Here is a 20906-nt window from a genome sequence, read left to right as displayed (position 1 = left end):
TCCCAAAGGGCCTAATTTATTCTCAGGGTTTATTCACATCACCAGGACAAATGGGCTAAACCATATTGTAATCTCATTAGGAAGAGTATCACAGCCTTGCAGACCTTCAGCTGGAGTTATACCCAAAGCCACTATGTATCAAAAGATGGGGGAAACTAACAATAAAAATTTTTGTCTTATGCTTCCTAGACCCAGCCAGTAATATTTTATCCATGACTCAGCCATCTATATGTCATCCCTAATTAAGGACAGGATATAAAGTTTTCTAAGTATAGCATCAAAGAAAGCTGAGCATTTACCTCTAACAAACACATAAATGGAACCGCTCAAGCCGCCTTCATTGGTGCACGTGTAATTGCCTGTATTTGTGGCCTCTGCTTTCTTGGTGATCCATTCTGGGTATGTTCTCTCTCTCAATTGACCCAGAGTCTCAAAAGTCCACTTGACAAATCCTGGGTCGGTGCATAACAGCCTAATCTCATCGCCGACACTGACAATTAACTCTGATTTTGCTGGATGGATGGATGGTGGAGACAGTTCCCCTGGACTCACAGATGGTTGAGAAGAGCCTGCCAAGAAAAACGAAAATCGTGTTGAATGCGATCTTTTTCTTAGGCGAAATAAGGATTTCTTCCAATATTGATTTCCATCTTCTGTGTACTCGACAATAAAAATAGGACAAAGCTGCCCAGCTATTTATGGGCAGAGATTTCTTTTTAAAGTTTCTCAAGTTCATCTAGAAAATTAAGTTATTTTCTGCAACCCTCAATTAATCCTGAGGGTCACCCTTGGTATGCAAGCCAAGACTTGCTGGATGCCATGGCCTTCGCTGGGTTAAACACACAGCGGGGTCAAGTTTCCACTCTGAACATGGGCCATTGCAATGATACTGACATGCTGACACCCAGTCCAGAGACAACAAAAACAAAATCTTACACTATTAAAAGAAAAACTACTGGGCTGTCACTCTTTAAGCAAAATGTACATGATCACGAGTAACTTGGCTTTTTCTTAAAACTTTGTGAATTCAGTTATTTCTATGCAATTCTCCTTATATGGTGATGGTCATCAAAAAAGGACTATCTCTAAGTTTCAAATAATAAGGCAGAAAATGAAAAGCTTATTTTAATGATCAGATCATGAGATTTCCTGGCCTATGTTGGGTTGCAGCCTGATTAACCTAATGCCCAGAGAGGTTTCCTACATGGGAAACGTTTAAAGATATAAACTATAGACTCTGAATACGAAACTTGAACCTTAGAAAATTCACAGCAGCCAATTCATTCATTCATTTGTGCACACATGCATCTGTAGCATGAAGGCAAGTATCTGTTCATTACTTGTGATCTACAAAAGCATTGTTAGGTGCTGGGAGAAAATCCCCATAAAGGGACACACAGTCCTTACACTCCAGAGCTTAAAGTACACAGTGTTCAATGTCAGAATAATGAAACAAAGATACAAGGTTGAGCTTTAGGCTAAAGAAAAAGAAGTGGGCTGGATTTTCACAATATCAGAAGAGGAGAAAGGAAAGACAGACATGTACCAGAGATATATACCACGGAGACACTCATGCACAGTGAGATACCAGATGTCAACTAGATTCACGGAAACCAGTGAAAAGCTCTGGTCCTCAGGTAGGCAGGAGCCACAGAACCCACAGCAAGGATTTGAGACGAAAAGAGGAAGATCTGAGACTGCCAGAGGAAGAGCACATTAGCGGCTAGAGTGCCATGAAAAATACAAAAGGTTGACTCACACATGACCTGCGTGAGATGGGCTGGGGCACCAGGATAACAGAGCCCCCTGGGGGGCTTTCAGCTACTTCTGCAGGATCATGGGGGGAATGGTTCATGTGCCTGGGATTTGTGCCCCCCCCCCGTACACATACAAGGTCAGCTGGAGAGGGTGTGGAGAAAAAGGAACCCTCTCACACTGTTGGTGGGAATGTAAATGGATACAGCCACTATGGAGAACGGTGTGGAGGTTCCTTAAAAGACTACAAATAGAACTACCATACGACCCAGCAATCCCACTATTAGGCATATACACTGAGAAAACCATAATTCAAAAAGAGTCATGTACCACAATGTTCATTGCAGCTCTATTTACAATAGCCCAGAGATGGAAACAACCTAAGTGTGCATCATCAGATGAATGGATAAAGAAGATGTGGCACATATATACAATGGAATATTACTCAGCCATGAAAAGAAACGAAATTGAGTTATTTGTAGTGAGGTGGACGGACCTAGAGTCTGTCATACAGAGTGAAGTTAAGTCAGAAAGAGAAAAACAAATACTGTATGCTAACGCATATATATGGAATCTAAAAAAAAAAAAAAAAAAAAAAGGTTCTGAGGAACCTAGGGGCAGGACAGGAATAAAGACGCAGACGTAGAGAATGGACTTGAGGACACGGGGATGGGGAAGGGTAAGCTGGGATGAAGTGAGAGAGTGGCATGGACTTATATATACTACCCAATGTAAAATAGATAGCTAGTGGGAAGCAGCCACATAGCACAGGGAGATCAGCTCGGTGCTCTGTGACCACCTACAGGGGTGGGATTGGGAGGGTGGGAGGGAGACGCAAGAGGGAGGAGATATGGGGATATATGTACACGTTTAGCTGATTCTCTTTGTTATACAGCAAAAAACTAACACAACGTTGTAAAGCAATTATACTCCAATGAAGATGTTAAAGAAAAAAAAAGTTACTGAGCATCAACAGTATGAGAAGTGCTATGGACGAGACTCTGTGCCCTCTAGACTGAGCATCTGAATGGAGAAGCCAGAATGTGGGAATGAAGTGGTTAGGATTATTTTTAAAGTCATACAGTGCATTAAATAATGAAAATGGGCACAGCGGTAAATGGAGACGCTATTATTTCAATTATTTATCCCCTTTAAAAAAGGAATACTTCCGGGAATTCCCTGGCAGTCCAGTGGTTAAGACTTGGTGCTTTCCCTGCTGTGGGCCTGGGTTCAATTGCTGGTCGGGGAACTAAGATCCCACAAGCCACGTGGCACGGCCCAAAAAAAAAAAAAAAAAAAAAAAAGGAGTACTTCCTAGTCCATATGAGCGACATTGACAGTAAACTGAATCCAAAAATTCTCAAGAATTTATATTGCAATATATTTCAATCAATTCAATCTTCTCATGAGTGGGTCTTAAGGGCATATGCAGATACTACAACCTGGTTGAATAAATACCGTTGACTTCCGGAGACCTGCCACCCCAACGTAGGCAAGGCTTAGCTGTGTGACCTAAGGCAGGCCACTAGAGCTTTCTGTGCCCAAGTTTCCACATCTGGAAAATGATGATAGAAATACCCTCATTTCACAGAGTCCTAATGCAAATCAAATGTGATAAATACACGCGAGGAGCTTAACACAGCACTGCAGTTTGTAATAAATGCTGGCTATTACAGGGAAGCAATAAAGCATCCGAGGTAAGAGCTTGACTCATTTTTTTGAGGTTTCTAAATTTTTTTTGAATTTATTTTATTGAAGTATAGTTGATTTACAATGTTGCGTTAATTTCTGCTATAAGCAAAGTGATTCAGGTATCCACATATATATTCTTTCTCATATCCTTTTCCATTATGGTTTATCACAGGGTGTTGAAATTATAGTTTCCTGTGCTATATGGTAGGACCTTGTTGCTTATCCATCCTATATATAATAGGTTGCATCTGCTAATCCCAAACTCCCACTCCATCCCTTCCCCTTGGCAATCACAAGTCTGTTCTCTATGCCCGTGAGTCTGTTTCTGTTTCGTAGATGAGTTCATTTGTGTCATACTTTAGATTCCACATATAAGTGGAATTTATTTATCTTTCTCGTTCTGACTTATTTCAGTTAGTATGATAATCTCTAGAGATAAGACTGTACAGATTTGCATCCTGGCTCTCTGCCACTTACTGTGTGATCCTTTGGCAAGTTACCAATCGTCTCTGCCTCGGTTTCCTCATCTTGAAAGTAACAGCGCCTGTTCATAAAACTGTTATGTAAAGCACTCAGAATTGTGCTCAGGCACATAGAAAACACATAATAAATACGAGACAATTATTCTAAAAACAGAATCTCTTATCTTCCCTCCAATCAGTCCTGACTTACTTCCTATGGATGTGAATGGGTCCATCATTTCCCAAACAGATTTCTGCCTGACTTCGCCCTCCTTGGCAGTAAAATCATAGCAGTCTTTCCCCAGAACCTCTGCCACACATCCTTGTATGCCTTTCCACTCCTGCTGTCCCACCCCAGACTAGCCACTTACGATGTCATGGAGAGAACATCCTCTCCTGAAAGACCTCCATGCCTCCAGCCTCCACTCACCCCACCTCCAAATCATCCAACCTCATAACCCTGAGACCCATCAGCCTAAAACACCACTTTTTCAACAACCTCACTCCCAGCCTCAAAACCCCTAACAGAGGCAGCAGCAGCTAACGCTGACATCACGTGCGGCTTACAAAGCATTTTCACGGGATTAATTTCTAGCTGTTTCCTCTGGACCCAACCTGCCTCTCCAGTCAGACAGACCCTTAGGCTAAGGATGCTACAAACACTCTTCAGTCCTTGCTATGCCCATCTCTCTGCCCATGTCCCCAGGACACAGCTACTCCACCAATTCACTTCTTTGTCATATGGAAAGCCCAGTCTTCATGGCTCTTGTTCCCTAACCACTCCAGGTCGTGATCACCTGTCCCCACTAAATCCCTCTAACATGTTCAGCCCCATCACCCATTTGGCTTCTAACTGCTGTACCATAGTGGTCTACATCTATATATTACCTTCTCTACCTACTGCAAGGTCTTAGGGCCCTCAGGGTAAGAATCCTAAATTGTACTTTTCTCCCTAGCATAGTTATAAAAAAGATTCCCTTCAATCCCTGAACATATAAAAGATTGGAGGAAGGACAGGTTCCAGAACACCCAGCTCCTGTAACAGATGTTAACAGTCTTCCGACCTATCCCCAAAAGAGCACAACTGTCTGTTCTGCTGCTCCACTAAGAAAAGGGAGTGGCTTAATTCATCCATTAAAACTATTATGGAGGGGCTTCCCTGGTGGCGCAGTGGTTGAGAGTCCGCCTGCCGATGCAGGGGACACGGGTTTGTGCCCCAGTCCAGGAAGATCCCACATGCCGCGGAGCGGCTGGGCCCGTGAGCCATGGCCGCTGAGCCTGCGTGTCCGGAGCCTGTGCCCCACGACGGGAGAGGCCACGGCAGTGAGAGGCCCGCGTACCACAGGAAAAAAAAAAAAAAAAAAATCAATACCAATAATTTATTCCAACTGACCTCTGAAATTGCTCTGGAATCACACATTTTGAAATATATCTGGTACATAGCAAGTTCTCAACAAACGTTTGTTGAATTGGGTTTTATCTATATCAGGACCCTTTGCATTTGAACATATACTTCCCTAATTATGTTTGGCTAATAAAAATATCAAGAGTTGCTTTCTGTCTCCTGAACACATGTTAGTTAATGAGCCCCCCAAAAAATGATAGCTGGCAAAACCCACCATTCTGGGGACCAAGTACTATAATGAACGATGGCTCTGGGCTAGGAACTCCAGGACCTATTCAGCAAATACTTATCCCAGGTACCTTGCTAAGCGCTGGACCTAGGAAACAGACCTTGCTCTCAAGAAGCACAAATAAGGGAGGAAAAGGGCACTTATGAACAGTCAACAATGCAAGATTTTAACAATAGTTCAAGATAAATACCAACATACCCTCTGTAACCTCCTTCTAGTGTAAAATTCAACCATACCCCAAAGAATTGAAATCAGGATGCAAACAGATACTTGCACACCAACGTTCATAGCTGCATTATTCACAATAGCCAGAAGGTGGAAAAACCCAGTTGTCCATCAACAGATGAGTGGATAAACAAAATGTGGTATATACATAAAACAAAATATTATTCAGCCATAAAAAGGAATGAAATTCTGACATATGCTACAATATGGATGAACTTTGAAAACATTATGCTAAGTGAAATAAGCCAGACACAAAAGGATAAATATTGTATGATTCCACTTATATGAGGTATCAAGAATAGGCAAATTCATAGAGACAGAAAGTAGGATAGAGGCTACCAAGGGCTAGGGAGGAATGGAGGGTTATTGTTTAATGGGTTTCTGTTTGGGAGGATTAAAAAAAAAAAAGTCCTGGAAATGGATATGGTGACGGTTGTGAATGTACTTTAATGGCACTGAATTAGACCCTTTTAAATGGTACGCTTTATATTATGTATATTTTACCACAATTTTTTTAAAAACTAAAGTTTTTTAAAAAATCAGTAATTCTTCAAGGCCCGGGGGAAGCCTCAAATTTTCTCAGCTACCTGGGCTCTTTCTTATCTGACCACTCTGACCTCTAGTAGTAGCCTCTGTGGGCCCCCCAAGTTTATCTTAAATCACAGCGTTAAAAAATTAATCACTGTTATTATTTTTATTTGTTCCACACAGCTGTGTTTGAGGGCTTGAACACCAGCTCTCTTTCTTCCCAGTTCTCTACTACCTTATACAGAGTAGCCATTCATAGCAGAAGCCTCTTTTAGGGCTCTGGACTGAATAAGCTAGAAATTTTAAACCACACTGACTACTGCCCAAGAGACTTGAACGCTCAGGGCTACTAGAGTTCTTCTCCCGTACATCTTTGCTTTTCTCCTCACACCATCTGAGTCCTTTGGTTTTATTCTCAAACCTGTTTATGGAAGTTGGACTTGATTTTATATTACATATAAGTACATGTTATGAAAATTGATGAAATGAGTGTGTGTGAGTGTGTGTGTATGTGTGTGTGTGTTTGGGGAAAGCTGTTGATTCTCTGATAACCAAGCAACACTCTATAAGGTGGCTCAACTGAAAAAACCCTACAGGTACTTCAAGTTAAATGTGGGTGAAACATGAGAAGACTGGGGGAGGGTCTCCACTTCACAAAGACGGGCGGGGGGGATATTCTGCATTCTGACTCTCTCACAGGCACTACTTTTTTTTTTTTTTTGTGCGGTATGCGGGCCTCTCACTGTTGTGGCCTCTCCCGTTGCGGAGCACAGGCTCCGGACGCACAGGCTCAGCGGCCATGGCTCACGGGCCCAGCTGCTCCGCGGCATGTGGGATCTTCCCAGACCGGGGCACGAACCCGTGTCCCCTGCATCAGCAGGCAGACTCTCAACCACTGCGCCACCAGGGAAGCCCACAGGCACTACTTTTAAAGAAACTGAAATTAGAAACTGCAGGCCTTATATTGTGGGTGTGGTGTACGGGGAAGACAGCAGCTCAGACTGCCTGAGAACTCCCATCAGTCAACCCAAACTCAAAGAGAAAGTTCTGTTTCTCCGTCAAAAAGAACAAACCCATCCATCTTTCTTTTCTTAAGTGAAATAAACCATTCAAGGTAGACCTGTATTTTGTGTGATCTGTGGCTTAAAAGACTCGAGTCCAGAGTGGGCTTCTACAGTACAAGCTTCTTAATGACCTGTGTACGTCAGGGCGACTGGCTTGAGCACAGGGTGCTCCCCAATCACCTTCAGTAGTGGTTGGACCATGTCAACTGTTAATCAATCTGGAGTCTCAACTCTCCTCCAAAGGTCTTTATACCCTTCACAAATGTCTAAAGCTGCAAAGACTGAATTTATAGCTGGGGTTAAAAGTAAGCAAGCCATTTCAAAACCTTCTCCTCTTTGGACACAAATGTAAGGAACCAGGCAAAATTATGCCAGGGAAGAAACCCCACATAGAGAGGCCTATTCTAGTTTTGGGGAAGTAGAGCTGTGAATAAGGCAAAGCTCAAAGCTCCATTGTAGTTCAGCTCCTCTCTGGTTCACATACTGTTCATCCACAGTTCATAATAAAAGGGCTAATGATTTGTATATCCTACTGTTTCTGACACACTTTTATATTCCCATAGGAGTAAACTGGATAAAAATCAAGATGGAAGGATCGCAGTAATTGCCCACAACACCCATGAGGCTTTAAAAACAAGTAGATGATACTGGAAATAGAATAAAGCTGGGGTGGGGGGTATGAGCTCAGTGAAAACCACACAAGTCCTTAAAAATGCTCTTGCCCAGCGACAGGGAGAGTGTGAATCCACTCTGGATCCCCACGCAAATTGGAGGAAGCCACGCCATGGAGGATCCAGCATGGCCCCCATTCCACTGTGGTGAGGCCACGCCACCAGAACCATTAAGAAATCTTTCATGTCAACGTGCATCTGTTGCATAATTATTACCATGGTAGTGAACGAGACGCTGATGGGGAACTCAGCCTTGTGTAGGAGACGAATCTAATACAAATGAAACGAAAATACTGAGAGGTCACAAACAGGTCCCAAGACTCAAAGGAAGCAGCAATCATTCTGCCCAAAAGGACCATGAAAAGCTCCAGGGGGAGGGGCCGTGGGAGCTGAGCCAGGAAGTCTTTGTCTGTGTGTTTGCATGTGCCCGTGTTTGTTATGTGTATTCGAGGAAAAGCTCATCCTATGAGGACCCCATCCCACCCACCCCAACCCCCCAAACTGTGAGCTCTCAGAATCCAAAGCAAGGTCTGTAGCCATCACTAGCCTCAAAGCCTCAGAGGGCATCAGGAATACAGCATGTGCTAAGTGCACAGCGAAGGAATGACTACATATAGGAAATGCAGAGGTGCAGGATTTAAGAAGATAATCTGAGACATCATCTTACAGAGCAGTGCTTTCCTCATCTACGGTGTTTGCTAACAGTCTTCTTTTTTTTTTTTTGCGGTACGCGGGCCTCTCACTGTTGTGGCCTCTCCCGTTGCGGAGCACAGGCTCCGGATGCGCAGGCTCAGCGGCCATGGCTCACGGGCGCAGCCGCTCCGCGGCATGTGGGATCTTCCCGGACCGGGGCACGGACCCGTGTCCCCTGCATCGGTAGGCGGACTCTCAGCCACTGCGCTACCAGGGAAGCCCGCTAACACTCTTCTTGAAGGTCAATTTCACTCAGTGACATATAACAGTAAACATCCTTTTAAATTATAATACATAGCATAAAATAGAAAGAAAAAAATCAAATGCATTTTTTTCAGGGGGAAAACATGAGCTTTCAAAGAAATTGAACTGCCTCACGACTTCATACTCACAAACACACCACCCAAATCCCGACCACCTCCAACCTTTAAATGCACCTCCACGGACAAGTTTGAGAACAGTCCTAAATGGATCACTTGAATTCCAATTCACAATTGAACACTGCCCAAAGGATTTTCTGGGTAACAGAAAAGTTCAGATATATCTTTAATCTTATAACATAGAGGTTTAAAGTACTCAAATGAGAAGAACTCACAGCTAAAATCTACTCAGGTTTAGACATGAGATAAACAATAAGTAATTGACACAGTCTCCTCACCATCCTTTAAGTCTCTCACTGTAACACCTCTAAGTTCGGGGCCTGAAAAAACCAATTCCTTGGTACAATGCAAATTTGTATTTAGCTTTTAAAAATAAAATTTCTCTCTGCATGCCAGGTCTTGGTACTACATTAGGTCCAGGATATTTAGTGATTATACAAAATCTGTTTCCATATTTGAGACAGCTTAGGGTTTCGAGCAATGGTAATAGACCATTATAAAATGATCAGCCATTTGAAAGTCAGTTTAAAAATCACAAAATATCAATAACAAAGACACCCCGCAGCACAGTCTTTTTTTAAAAAAGCAGCTCCTTGAGCACATTTCAATGTTGGTGTAAAGATTATGAACTAATTGACAGAAGGGAACCAAAGGACAGAGAAAGAAAACCTGGAGCATTAGTCATTAGAGGCAAAGAGAGAGGGCTCAGTAACAAAGCCAGCACTTCAGAAACGTGTCTTCATGGATGCAATGGTAATTGAGCTCCTACCGTTTGGCCTGGGTGGGGCCTGTGTCCTGGGAGGACCAGCAATACAGAGCAGGGCATGACAGCCCAGTGGGGAAGCTGAACTCACACACATAGTGACCATACAACGAAGCAAGTGCAGACAAAAAGGGCAACGGGGGGCTTCCCTGGTGGCGCAATGGTTGAGAGTCCGCCTGCTGACGCAGGGGACACGGGTTCGTGCCCCGGTCCGGGAGGATCCCACATGCCGCAGAGCGGCTGGGCCCGTGAGCCATGGCCGCTGGGCCTGTGCATCCGGAGCCTGTGCTCCGCAACGGGAGAGGCCACAGCAGTGAGAGGCCCGCGTACCGCAAACAAACAAACAAAAAAAGGGCAATGGAGCGTGTGGGCAAGAAGAGGGGTCAAGGGCCTTCCCTGGTGGTGCAGTGGTTAAGAATCCCCCCGCCAATGCAAGGGACATGGGTTGGAGCCCTGGTCCGGGAAGATCCCACATGCCACGGAGCAACTAAGCCCGTGTGCCAGAACTACTGAGCTTGCGCTCTAGAGCCCATGAGCCACAACTACTTAGCCCTTGTGCCACAACTACTGAAGCCCACGTGCCTAGAGCCCGTGCTCTGCAACAAGAGAAACCACCACAATGAGCAGCCCGCGCACCTCAACAAAGAGTAGTCCCCGCTCACCTCAATTAGAGAAAGCCTATGTGCAGCAACGAAGACCCAATGCAGCCAAAAATAAATAAATTTTAAAAAAAAAGAGGGGTCAGAAAGGATTCCTAGAGCTCAGATTAAACAATGTGTGCGACCTGGCCAGACTGCAGGCGCAGATGGTCTATCGAGTGGGGGAACCACAGGAGCAAATGTCACAGAACTAGCAAGACGCATGCTTAGAAGTCAGGTGTCACTCAAAATCCCTGCAGCATCAAGGTGTGAGGCCAGAGACCCAGTAGGGTCTTTGTCATGGTAAGGAGGTGAGCCTGCCCAGGTGGGGAGCTATTGGTGTGTGTCTCGGGGGGACCCCTCTGGGAGCAGTGAAGGATAGTACTGACAGAACAGGATCAGAGACACAGACAGCTAGGAGACTAGGTCCGCAGGTGGCAGCTGGAAGCTTCTGCAAATTGATGGGCGCGGGCGCGGCAGGGGAGGTCAGGGCCACAGACATATTCACCAGCACACAGCGGGTGGTATCCCGAGGTGCCCATAAAATCATCCAGGGAGCGAGTGGACAGTGCAAAGAACAGAGGGGCCAAGAGGGAAATGACAAGGCCCAAGGTGGCTACAGTAGGGTAGAGATGGTGATGACTCGACTGGTAAGACAGAACCAGGAAATTCCAGGCTAGAGGGTGTGGAGGGACTTCTAGAAGGATGCTAGAATCTTGGAGGACATGGCAGCAGGCGGGGGAACAGAAATGGACAGAGAACCAGCCCTAACGTCTTCAGCACAAAGGATTGGTCACTGGCAGTAGGGAGGAGGGATGGAGAGTCACGGAAGTTATATCATTCATTTGCAACCCTGGCTGCACACCAGAACCCAGTCCTGCCAGAATCTCTGACAGTACTGAAGGCCTGGGGTGTGGGAGAAGAGGAGCCTTGACTGCACGTCGAGGAGAGGGAGGAAGGGAGGGAGGAGGAGGAAGGAGGACTCCTTGAGTCAGTGAGCAGGAAGGCAATGGCTGATGGGGAAATGGAAGACACACAAGCTGCCAGAGGTCTCGCATGAAAAGCTGGGCAGGGATGAGTATCCAAGGGGGCAGGCAGCCAGGGAGAACAGCAAAGGAAGGAAGGAAGGAATGGGATTTAGGGACACAGAGGACTGACTAGCAGAGAAGACCACGACACAGACTGGCTGGAGAGGCCTAGGCGGCTACTGCCTGACCTCAAGGGCTGATGAATGTGGCCATGAGGTGACTGAGGCGGGGTAAAAACACTATTTTTAAGCCCCTCTTTTTTTTTTGTGGTACGTGGGCCTCTCCCGTTGTGGAGCATAGGCTCTCAGCAGCCATGGCTCACAGGCCCGGCCGCTCTGCAGCAATGTGGGATCTTCCCGGACCGGGGCACAAACCCGTGTCCCCTGCATCGGCAGGCGGACTCTCAACCATTGCGCCACCAGGGAAGCCCGCCCCTCTTTCTTTGAACACGCTCTTTTCAGAAAAACATCTGTGGCACAAAGGAGCCGTGCTACCACATGTGGGTCCCACATTCTCATGGACATCTGAGCAAGTGTGATTCACCAGGCTCCCTGGTGCTAGAAAGGGATGCCCCAGTGCAAACAGGGGTGCCCTTCTTTGGAGAGGCAGGGTTGGGCCACATCACCCCAACTCCCACCCCACACTGGCTCACCTTTCTGCAGGCTTTCAGCCAGGGTGGGTTCACCCGTGGTTTGGGCCCTTCCGGCCTCCGCTCCTGAGAGCGGTTTCCTCCTGGGGGCCGAGTCAGCTCCTCTATTTTCTGCCTTAACCACATGGACAAACCCAGCACTAATAAATCACCTGTGTTGATCACACCTTTCCTGTAACATGTGTATTTTCTGGCTGTTACTGTGATCCCTGAGCCAATCACGCAGGCCTCGTTCTCTGCTATTAAAGCACGTCCCCATGCAGATCCCTCAGCGATGCCCAACCGGGAGCTTCCTTGTACTTGAACCCTCAACTCCTTCTTTTCCATCAATTCTCCATTCACAAGCATGCCATCTGGGGGCAAGAGAAGCTGCCCTCAGGCTGCTTTTGCTGTTTGAAAAGCATACCCAAGATCAAGGAGATGTTAGATGTTCTGCATTCTTCTGAGGAAACTTACTAAGAGGACTCAGCAGAAAGGATTCAGGCTTCCAATAAATGCCTCCTAAAGGTACGACATCTGTCAAAGCTTTTCTCAGGTTGGAGGCACAAGCAAAATTACTGTTTGGTGTCTGCTATTTAGTATTTGTACGTTTTACATAAAATGTGTAACTCTGTATTTTTGCTCTGAAGCAGTTAGTGAAGGAAAAATGTAATGGTGGGGACATAGAGAAATTCTGGATTCTAAATTGGGGGCAAGTCCCTTAGGTTCGAGGCGTCTGGTTCCTCTGCTGAAAAACTAAAAAGCGGCCATCAAAAGCCCTAAGATTCTAGGATCTGTAATCAAATAGTTAGGCCATAATAGGGTCAAAATAAAGAAATCCTTTATTTTTAAAAAAAACAAAACTGGCTGAACATAAAAAGTACTCAACTATTTATGGCAATAATGAATAGCAGTGATTCTCTTATGATATAAATAATATAACTAATCACCTGCTTTGTTTTTAAACTACTGTTTGAACACAGGATTAAATAAGGGCCTAAACATGGAACTTGATTCCTGGCTCTTACATCTTATGAAGTGAACAGTAAGTGTGGAGATGCATGTATCACCCGTTCGACAATGAAAGGAGGATCCTTCTCAGCTTATGATATTGCAAAACTTCTTCTAGACATGCATACATCCCCAGCAGCAAAGGCTTACATAGGGCTACTTATTATATTTCCTACTCAGTCACCCTAAGAAAAATACAACCCGATGTTTGAGGGAGCAGGACATCCCCTTTTTCTTTTGTGGTACGCGGGCCTCTCACTGTTGTGGCCTCTCCCGTCGCGGAGCACAGGCTCTGGACGCGCAGGCTCAGTGACCATGGCTCACGGGCCCAGCCGCTCCGCGGCATGTGGGATCCTCCCGGACCGGGGCACGAACCCGTGTCCCCTGCATCAGCAGGCGGAGTCTCAACCACTGCACCACCAGGGAAGCCCCAGGACTTCCCCTTTTGATCTCAAAGATACACATGGCCATTATGAAGTGCGTCTTTGGGGAGTCAAGATGAGGTCTGGATTTGACAAGCATAATGTAAGAGGATCCATCCCTGCAGCAGAAAAGAGGAACGTCCTAATTCCCAGTGGGTTTTTCCTGACAGCCCAGTGCAGCTCCTGTTGTAAATACGTAGATTTCCACGTTTTGAATTCTGTAAAGCACTTAATGAAATAAGCAGCAGATAAGAAGCAGAAGGACTGAAATCCAGTAAACAACAGAACAAGACCCTTACCATCTGTGAAGCTGGGATGGGGAAGCTCCTGACTGCTTTCAACATTAACTTCCTTGACTTGAAGAACAATAAAGAGCCAAGTGAAAAGGAACACGGCAAGAAGAGCGTGGAAGGTCGGCCTCGCTAGTCAAACGCCAGCTTCACCCCAGACCTACCAAGTAACAAGGAAAACAGACGCGTGCACGTCTCACCTCCAAGCAGACCTCCTGGCTGCACGCTCTACAGAGGGCAACAGCTAGACCCTTGAAAGGACCTGCAGAAGGACTTGTCAGGCGTAAACTGCCTTCATGTTAGCGCTGTCCTGGACATGTGTGGTGGAGTGTGGGCCTGCAATCACTATGCCATTTCCTCCAACCAAGAAATTGACAATTCCTCAACATGCCAATTCCCAGGCTCAGGAGGGGAAATGAGTTTGTGTCAGCAGCAAATGAAAACTTTAAGAAATAAAAATATGCAATACCCATAAGCTCTGGTTCTAATTCTATAGCATTTTCATTCTAATGACATCAAATGTACCACCAATAAGCAAGAGATTGGTCGATATTTTTATACTCGCGAACATAAATATATGCCAACTGGGGCATTTAAAAAACATTTTTTGGTGGTAAAATATACATAACATAAAATCATGTTAAACATTTTTAATTATACAAATTTTGAGTGGCAATAAATACATTCACAATGTAGTACAACCATCACTACTATCCATCCCCAGAGCTTTTTCATCATCCCAGAGTGACACTCTGTACCTATTCAAGAATAACTCCCCCATTCCACCATCACCTCCTCACCTCAGCCCCTGGTGACCGCCATGCTACTTTCTGTCTCAATAATCTGACCACTCTAGGGACCACATGTAAGTGGGACCATACAATACTTACCCTTTTGTGTCTCGCTTATTAAACTCAGCCTAACGTCTCCAAAGTTCATCTGTGTTGTTAGCATGGGTCCGAATTTCCTTTTTTAAGGCGGAATAGTATTCTACTGTATGTAAATATCATATTTTAGTTTATCCATTTATCCTGATATTTGAGGTGTTTTCCTGAGGCAGTTTTTAAACTCTGTCTTCAAAGGTGACCTACATTTTTGAAAGGCCTCTCTGCTTTTCTAGTTCTGAAAGATGCTTGGAATAATACTTGGCTTAAATAGATATTTAAGCTAATTTTCACCATAATGGGTAAATCAATACATTTTACTAGTGATTATATACTAAATTCTGCTTTTAATACAACTGTCAGTTAAGGGAAATTGTACTTTCCCCTCCATCCCATACATGGAGCAGAGAGAATGTTTTTTCCTTCTGTTCCACTTTCAAAATGTTGTTTTATAGCCACTGGGCTGGTTTAAAACAAAGGAAGTAAAAACAAAAGTATTAATTAAAAACAAACAAACAAACAAAAAAAGCAATTTTATCTGAAGCAGTTGACAGAGAAAAGGTTACCAGAATTGGTAACTGTCTTGAAAAGAGAGGTGAATTAAGCAGGGGCCAAACAGTTTAGCTGCAGCCCTGGATAACAAGCTGGGGCGATTCCCTGGTCTCCCACTTTTTCACGAAACAGGGAGCCCCCTGTTGTTTGCCTGTGTTACCCTGCCATAGAAGAGGTTCTGTTTGTTAGGTGCTGGAGAGAGCCAATTTCCAGAAAGGGAGTTGGATGGGTTTTAGCCTCTGAATTAAATTTAAAGGACTGGGACTAGGGCTGAGGGCAAAAGTGAGCTCAGTGTCCCTCTTTGGAGCCAGGCCCCAGCCTAGAGGCCAGGGGGAAGAGCACACAGGTGGGGGGCAGAAGAAGGAACTCAGCCTGGGTGGCCTCAGTGTTCTCATCAAACCTAAGGCTGAGGCTCAGATGGGTTTTCAGGGGAGCATGTTAGCAACTTACTCTTAATTGGGTCAGAAAAGCCAATATGTATATACATGGACAAAGTAAACGTGGGGAAATGTTAATTGTAGAGTCTAAGTGAAGGGTATCCTGAAGTTCTTTGTAGTCATCTTGCAACTTCTGTAACTTTATTCAGCAAGATTTTAAAGTCTAGAAGCAAGCTCAGAGACTGGAGATTGACGGTGCTTTTTCTGAGCTTGGATGAGCACAGGAGGCAACAGAAACATAATGGAAAAGGTGTACGTTTTGCAGATTCCAAGCTGAGTGTTGTGAAACTTTGGGTAAGTTACCTGACCTCTCCAAGCCTCAGAGTTTTTTTTTGTTTGTTTGTTTGTTTTTGCGGTACGCGGGCCTCTCACTGTTGTGGCCCCTCCCGTTGCGGAGCACAGGCTCCGGACCCGCAGGCTCAGCGGCCATGGCTCACGGGCCCAGCCGCTCCGCGGCATGTGCGATCTTCCCGGACCGGGGCATGAGCCCGTGTCCCCTGCATCGGCAGGCGGACTCTCAACCACTGCGCCACCAGGGAAGCCCAAGCCTCAGAGTTTTGACATCTATAAATTGGGGGTGAGATACACCAGGATTCATACATTATCTCCAAATCCTATACCTACCTTATGTCCAATAAATGGTTGCAAGTGAGAAATAGTGTTTATGATGTTTGTTCCCAAACTTACTGTGTTTATTATGTTTCACTAAATCTAACAGGAGTTTACACTGGGTATAAGAGAGTATGCTGAGGAGCTTCCCTGGTGGCACAGTGGTTAAGAATCTGCCTGCCGATGCAGGAGACACGGGTTCAAGCCCCGCTCCGGGAAGATCCCACATGCCACGGAGCAACTAAGCCCATGCACCACAACTACTGAGCCTGTGCTCTGGAGCCCACGAGCCACAACTACTGAAGCCCGCGCGCCTAGAGCCCGTGCTCCACAACAAGAGAAGCCACCGCAATGAGAAACCAGCGCACCGCAACGAAGAGCAGCCTCCGCTCGCCACAACTAGAGAAAGCCAGCGTGCAGCAACGAAGACCCAACGTGGCCAAGTACATTAAAAAAAAAAAAAAAAAAAAAAAGGAAGAGAGTATGCTGAGCCCCAAATGTAAAACAAAAACAATTAATTGGCAAATAGCAGATTATCAGTTTCTCTATCAAAAGCAAGGTTCCCGCAAGCCACTCTAGATCTTAAATCTCCATCTTTAAAAAGAATTTGGGCCCTTGCTCTCAGTACGTGTATTTTAATAAATTACACCCATGTGTGCCATTGCCAGCCCTTCCATGAATTATCAATGTAAGGCTTACTTAGTTTCTGTCTGGAGGTAAAATGCCCCCCACCTTGAAGCTGTTGCCTCCGGGAGTAACTCCCATGCTGTCACCTTCTAGAATAGGAATGAAAACCCCTGGCTTTACCCAGGTCAGGACAAATTGACCAAAATGAGGCAAAGGAGCGCATCTCTGTTCTTCCACCAAATAGATCTGAAAGTGGGTGGGGAGAAAGAAGCTGCCCCAAAATCATCTTCTAGGAGCAGAGCGGGCAGCTCTTCCAGGAAGCCCTGAGGGGACTGGGGACAACAGTCATTTCCCTGGAAACTTCGCAGGTGCCACCTTTACGACTCGGGCTGCTGGCTTCCGGCCTGGGTATCATGAACATCTCCAAGGTCAGAGGATTTCCCTCCTTTCCCATATCCCTGGAAGCATAATACTCAAGAACTTCTCCTGGGTGGTCCACAGGCCAGACCCCAAATTAGAACCAAATCATAAGATTCTTCTGCCACTGTGCACGGGGACTCACTTTTCTAGCAGGAGGATTAGATGATGGTGACAAATATGCTCTCGTAAATAGAATTCATTAGGTGACGCCTCCATCAAAATTGCATACATTCACCAGCCCGCATGTCCTAGGGATAAAAACGGGACTGCCCCTCCCCCCGCCTCCCACCCGCATTCATTCATTCAACTAAAAATGTTTCTCGAATGCTTGCCATGGGCTGGGCCCTTGGGCAGGGGGGAAACAAGGCAGGGTCTCTCGTGGAATTTATATGAATTTATATTTAGCTCCACGGGTGAGCTGTAAACCAATAATTATACAATTATATAATTACAATGTGCAGAGTGTGGAGAAGTGCACTGTACATAAGGGGCGCTGACCTGACCTACCCTGGGGGGCTCAGAAAGGACTGCAAAGGAAACATGCGAGCTGGGGTCTGAGGTGCACTAAGAGACCAGGGAGAAACACAGTGCCCCTGGCAGTGGGCAGAGGGGCTCCTGCAGCTCCGAGGAACAAGGACATCCTTAAGGAGTGAAGAAAGCACGGACAGCGAAGGATGAGGCAGGTAATCTGCAAAATGGAGATCAAGAGGAGACACTGGAGGCGTGGGATGGGATCTACAAGGACAGACTTTATTCCAGGAACACTGGGAAGTCTCTGAAAGGTTTTGGTCAGAGAGGGACACGATCACATCTATTCCTTTAAAATATCACCAAGAGGGGCCTTCCCATCACCCCTCCCCCCTGGTACACGCGTGTTTTCTGAAGGCCCCTTGCAGACTCTGCAGGGCACTGTCCCACAGTACTGCAATTGTCTGCTTTCCTGTCTGGACCAACTGAAACTCCTATCTATCTTTTTAGTGCCACAGAAAGAGAACTGAGAATTGCACCCTCGCCTGACATTCAAGAAGTCACACGAACTTTAATATTTTTTTTAACGATCACTGCCCAACGCTGTGACACAACCCAATCATTTTTGCATTGAAGACTGGAGGTTCTCAAACTTTGGTCTGTACCAGGATCACCTGGACAGCTTGGTAAAAGGGACCGCTGGGCCCGCCCCCTGGTCTGGAGGGGAAGGGAGAGTTTGCATTCGGGTGGTCCAGGACCACACGTAGAGGACCAGTTATCCCCTCCCCCACAAGGCAGGCAGCTATCAGGAGAAACCCGTGGCATTAACGCAGCAAAAAAAAATTTTTTTTACCAGAATCTGTATCTTGGAATTCAAAGCAAACCTGCAAAACAGATTTTCTTGAGTGAGCAAATCTGCCTGGCTTTTACACCTAGAAATCGGCCTCACACTGGGTCCCCCTGACAAGCTTTGGCAGCCACTCGGGCACAGATTTCTCGAATCCCCAAGCTTGAGAAGTGGGAAATGTTGCAGAATTCACCAGTCACAGCTACAGGACTCTGGAATAGTGACACTGGGTGGCAAATACAACTTCTGTAGCACATCAGACCTCAATCTGGTGCATGACATCCGAGGGCCCTGAGCCCATGTCCACAGCCCATGCTAACCCAGTGACGGCCTCTGGGCTCTCATCTGCAGTGGGTGAGAACCAGAGAAAAGAGCACAGGCTTCTCCTTGGACTGTATGTGGTCCTGCACCAGCCGTATCAAATGCCAGGCATTTCTTGGTGAGTAGTCAGATACTATTCACCAATTTTCTAAATTGCTGATCAGATAATTGCTGCAATCGTAAATTCTGCAGCCATTCTACATTTGAATACACAAAATAAAAAATAATTAGACCAGAACAATCACATTGGTCTAAAAGCACACTAATGGACAAAATTCGTTTATTCAAATTTGTTGCGACATTCATCAAAACACTTGGCTGGTCAATTTGCTTAATGAGTGTTGACTTTTCCCTTAATTTTTCTTGGGTGACATTCACTTCAAGCAATACATTAAGCCTGCTACCCGTTTGCAAAGAATTCTTAATGACCAGCCCCATTTTGAAATGATTTCTTCTCAATCTCTGTAGAAAACCAGAGGGAATGTCTGAAAATGATCTTACTCTATTTTCCAGAATAAAAAAAAAAAGTTTCCAATATACCCATTGAGAAAGTTTTACTTCTTCCTTCTATGGCTTTAGAATAATGGCTATCCCTAAATACAGGAGGAAAAAAGGGCCAATTCTAAAATTGTCACCTTTTAGTATGTAACTTAAATCAATGGCCAACTGGAGGAAACTCAAGTTGGAGGAAGGAAATTTAGTATTTTTGGAAATCTAAATTAATATTATGTCAAGTCCTGGCAGCATTTTTTTTTTCAAATGACTATAATTAGAGATATGCAAATTCTTCACTGGGGGAAAAAAAGGCTGAAAGAGAAAAATGCACCTAATTAAGTAATGATTTTATCTTTACTAGATGGTTATTAAAAGTGTAAATGTGGTTGAACCCTTTTAAAACTATAAAATAGCATTATCTCCTTCAGAACTCAAGGAATATCAAACCAAACAAATAATGGCAAAAGTGTGTCACTCTTTACACCTTCTCCTCAGATATGGGCTTCCTGGTACTCAGAGGATTTCAACTATTACATTTTGTCATAAACAATAAGCTTAGAGTGGGATGAATTGGGAGAGTGGGATTGACATATATACGATAATATGTATAAAATAGGTAACTAATAAGAACCTGCTGTATAAAAAAATTAATAAAATTCAAAACCAAAACAAAACAGTGAGCTTAGAATATGGCTTAGGTAGCCCATAAAGTGGCCAGTTTTCAGATAGTTAAAACCATTAAGTTTTCTCTCTACTTTCTTATATTTTGGAAGAAAATTATTTTTAAAGGCAGGTACTACTGATTTAATGTTTCAAGACTTTGCTACTTTCATCCTGACTTGGTAGACCCAAAGGTCTACAAATTTTATGTTAAAATGTCCATATAGATTCTGGCAAGATGGTGGTGGAAGCATAATTATTGAATATCCCCAACTCATCCTAACCATAAAAACAAATAGAGCAGAACCAAAAACCCTATGGATAGCATCTACAAGAAAACCAGGTGATAAGGTATCCCCTACCCACAAAACCAGGTGATAAGGTATATCCCCCTCCTATGTATGAAGGAGGTGGGGACAAACTACCAACAGCTTCAAGAACTGCCGTTAGGTACACACTACAATGCTCAGAGGGCCATCTGGGGACACGCACAGAAGTTGGCAGAGGACTCTGCAGGTTCCAACTTCCCTAGGAAGTACAGAGGGGATTGTGACCCATGTATTTCTAATGGGCTGGAATGTTCTGGGGTAGGAGAGATCTGATCCCTATGAACTAACAAACTAGGTCAAAGCCCCACACTAAGGAGAAACTGCTAAGGATGAATCTAAGATGAGTTAAATAGGCAAAGGAAAGGAAAGGTTCA

At 45.0% G+C, this 20906-nt stretch overlaps 1 protein-coding gene across 2 annotated transcripts in view; it reads right to left on the bottom strand.

Moving 5' to 3' along the window:
• Positions 1 to 20906, bottom strand: part of KIT (KIT proto-oncogene, receptor tyrosine kinase) — an 85803-nt gene that overhangs the window by 48536 nt on the left and 16361 nt on the right. For both annotated transcript variants that reach the window (XM_032633198.1, XM_032633197.1), the window contains exon 2: positions 300 to 569. In XM_032633198.1, coding sequence (XP_032489089.1) covers positions 300 to 569 — 270 coding nt within the window. The remainder of the gene's footprint in view (positions 1 to 299; positions 570 to 20906) is intronic.

This window comes from Phocoena sinus, chromosome 5 (assembly GCF_008692025.1).
Source record: "Phocoena sinus isolate mPhoSin1 chromosome 5, mPhoSin1.pri, whole genome shotgun sequence".
NCBI lineage: Eukaryota > Metazoa > Chordata > Mammalia > Artiodactyla > Phocoenidae > Phocoena > Phocoena sinus.
Note: the sequence above shows the minus strand (reverse complement) of the source record. Positions and strands in the feature narration are given on the sequence as shown.